This window comes from Pyrus communis, chromosome 2 (assembly GCF_963583255.1).
Source record: "Pyrus communis chromosome 2, drPyrComm1.1, whole genome shotgun sequence".
Classification (NCBI taxonomy): domain Eukaryota; kingdom Viridiplantae; phylum Streptophyta; class Magnoliopsida; order Rosales; family Rosaceae; genus Pyrus; species Pyrus communis.
In genome coordinates, this window is record NC_084804.1 from 27014224 (window position 1) to 27018048 (window position 3825).

General features: G+C 36.3%; 1 protein-coding gene across 1 annotated transcript; it reads left to right on the plus strand.

The window, feature by feature from the left end:
* Window positions 1-251: 251 nt before the first annotated feature.
* LOC137721840 (uncharacterized) lies at window positions 252-1368 on the plus strand. Its single transcript, XM_068460865.1, has one exon. It carries the CDS (start codon window positions 484-486, stop codon window positions 1213-1215), a length of 732 nt encoding a protein of 243 aa, XP_068316966.1. The 5' UTR covers window positions 252-483; the 3' UTR covers window positions 1216-1368.
* The last annotated feature ends 2457 nt before the right edge of the window (window positions 1369-3825 follow it).

The window sequence follows — 3825 nt, forward strand, 5'->3', positions numbered from 1 at the left end:
AAAAGTAGGAATTCATATTCCCATTCTTGCAAGCAGTATCCAAATTTTAATTATCAATTCTTGCATATGGAATTATTTATCCAAAAATTTTGTAATGTGTTTTTCCTTTAATTTTCCACTTTTCTCTTTTAGGCACATCCATTATTTTCATTTTGGCGTACGCGCGTAATTGACAAGAGGGTGACAAAAAGATATAATATAAAGTGAAAATTCGTATATATTCTCATTTGACAAGAGCTATTTACTTGTTCTCTATTTCTGCCGTTTCTCCTCTTGACTCGGTGATTCTCGTAAAACCACCATCATCCCACCATCCCAAAGCATATAATTCTCTCCAATAGCTTCAACCACAAGCTAACACGAGTCTTAATTTACACATAATTAATCACTTAAATACCCTCCCTTTATATATTGCCCCGAAGTGTTATTTTTTTACTACTAGAAGCCACAAAATTAAGCTTAGCTCGATCGTAATCCAAAGCCATGAAATACAATGAGATATCTCACTTCAGCCACCCCCAACACAAGCTCAAGTTTGAGTACTCAGAAATCCCGTTCAAGTGTGATGGTTGCAAGGAGGTCGGCATAGGCTCGCGCTACAAGTGCGCGACGTGTGACTTCGACCTCCATATGCACTGTGCCATACCTACCCCTTCCATCTTCCACCCTTTCTATACCAAGTGCTCCTTCCAGTTCCTCTCGAGGTCACCCGGGGACAACCCTCGCTTTTGCAATGCGTGTGAGAAGGATATAACTGGGTTCGTGTACCATTGCAAGTCATGTGGGTTCGACCTTCACCCATGTTGCGCAAAGCTCCCCATGGTGCTGGACGACGGGGAGGTCAAGCTCTATCTGTATAGAAAAGTGAGTAGCTCTTGCCATAGGTGCGGGCGTAAAGGACGGAGTTGGAGCTATAGGTCAAAATGTAAGAAATATAATTTGCATGTGGCGTGTGTGAAGGAAATGCTTGTGGAAACTTGGCATGAGTTTTTGGGGTCGCATGGGAATAAAGGTACTAGCAGTAGAAAATTGGAGATGACTAGAATTCCTAGCCTTAAGAATACACTTCAGAATCATCACCGTAGGAGCAAAGGTAAGGTGAAGAAGTGTTGTGAGATGGCTGGATTGGCTGTGCAATTTGTGATATCAGCAGTATTAGGCGATCCAACGACTCTGATTGCTGGGGTTATTGGGAATTTCATGTCACGAGCTTGATGTGTGGTTGATGATGGGGTATTTGGCTTCTGGTGTTATATGAAGGTTGAAACTGTTGTAGTGTCAATAAATTAATTACCTAACAGCCAAGGGCGAAATCTGTAAATAGCCCTACTTTGTATTTTATTTTAATAAAACTTGTAATTTACAGATGATGAGGTGCTTGATCTAAAGGTATTCTTTCATTGATAAAAAGTGATAACATTACAATTGTATTTGTACAAAGCTTCTAACATACACTTGTGCTGGCCCATATTCTAACACTAAGTAACAAACTACTACAAATTATCTCAACACAAAATGTAACTAAGTTTTATCTTTTACAACTGAATGTGCCTTATTATCCTCCTTCAAACTAAAATGAGGGATTCGAAGAGAAAGTTTGTCTCTTAATAGAAAAAATCTTGGCTTAGGAAGAAACTTGGTACAGATGTCAGCAAGCTGATCTTGTGAACACACAAATTGCACTAAAATAGCATTGGCAAGAATCTTTTCTCTTGTATAATGGTAGTCAGTTTCCACGTGTTTGGTGCAAGCATGAAAATGGGGTTCTTGGCTAATGATATTATTGATATATTGTCACACCAAAGGATTGGTGAACAAGGTGAACAAGGCAGAACCAAACCTACATCAGTCAAAAGCCTGCAAATCCAAGTCATTTTTACAGCTATTGTTGCAAGAGATATGTGTTCTTCTTATGTTGATGAACGTGCCATTATTGGTTACTTCTTAGCACTACAACTAATAATGGAGTTGCCCAGAAAAATGCAAAATCCACTTGTGATCTTCTATCCAATGAGCAACCTGTCCAATCTACATCTGAGAATGTTGTAATACTGAGAGGTTTGGATAATTTAGAGAACCAGAGATCAAGATCCAAGGAGCCCATGAGATATCTTAGATCTTTTGACTGCTTGGAGATGTGATTGTCTAGGACTATGCATAAATTGGCACACAAGATTGACTGCAAATGAAAAATCTGGTCGAGTGCAAGTTAGATATTGAAGTCCACCAACACTACAAAATGAAGTGCATTAGCGAGGGTCAAATGCTGCTAGAAAGGGCATTTTGTCACAAATACTTATTTTCGACGGGAAAAAGCCCTCGCTGGGCTCCGTAAATTGTCCCATTGGAAATACTTTTGTTCCAACTAGCTGTTAGAATTAATTCATTTTCGATGCACATGACGCATCGTTAATAGTTACATTTATGTCAGAAATGAATTTACAAAATGGCAAACTTATTTTATTTTCGACATGGAAATGTGGTTGCAAATACTTATATAGTTGTCGAAATTACTTTCCAAATGACGACGTATGTTTTTTGCATGATTTTTTTCCAACCAAACAATTGTGTTAGAAAATTTATTTTCAACAGAATAATTTTTATTTATAAGAGTGCAGAATTATCACAATTACAGTTACCGACAATACGAGATTGTCAAAAATACATAACCGGCTTCACAGAAATAGGCACAAAAACATATTTGCAACAATCGATCGTTGTCGAAAATATGTACTTATGATGGTGATGCTTTATTGGTAATACATATTTGCAATGGCAAGCTTCGTCGGAAATACATATATTTTCAACAATGAAGCTTCGTCGAAAATATATATTTGCAACGGTGAAGTTTCATCGATAATATATATTTGCGATGCTTAAGTTCTATTAATATATATTTCTAAAGATGAAGTTTCATTGGAAATATATATTATTGACCATGTTTAGTTGTGAATTTTGTCATAACCAATATTTGGTTGAAAATAGGTATTTCCGATAGGAACGTCTTAGTTAGAGATGGTTTACAATAAAAAAAGTTATCTTATATTTATAATTAAGTTATATATTGGAATTAAAAACATGATAAAAATAGGTATATAATCATTACTAATAAATTAACCAAACCATTGTAATTATACATATACTAAAACCCAATAGATTGGTACTGTTCATTACAGTGTCCTTCCTGTTTTGCCCTTTGTTTTCTTCATGTTTTGGGTTTTTTGTTTTCGTTGTACAGTGGTTTACCGCATTTGCCCCCTTCTTGGTTTTGTTCTTGCATGTTGGTGATGCTTATCTATAAGAGCAACTTCAGCGTGTGAAACCTCCCCCCAGGCAATACACTATGCTATCCACCTGGTGAACAGTAACTGCCCCTTAATGAACAGTACTCTCCTTTTGCATCTCTACCGTTGCACTTTAATAGCCCTAGCAATAGGCAATAAAATATTAGTATTTTTTTTTATTTATAAAATAATACAAAATAATTTTAATTGTAATTTTGGATAAGATTTTTAATTGTTCTCGTTGCGCCACTTGTCATAAAATCCGAAAAGACAATTATTGGGGATGGATTTCCGATATGATTTTTAATCGTACTCGTTGCGCCACGTGTCATTATCCGAAAATACAATTATTCATGATGGATTTCTGATAAGATTATTAACCAATCACGTCGTGTCACGTGTCATAATCTGTTTACAATCTTTGAGGATAGATTTCCATCAGATTTTTAACGAATGATGGCATGCCACGTGTCATTATCCGAAAATACAATTATTGGTGATGGATTTCTGATAAGATTATTAACCAATCACGTCGCGCCAT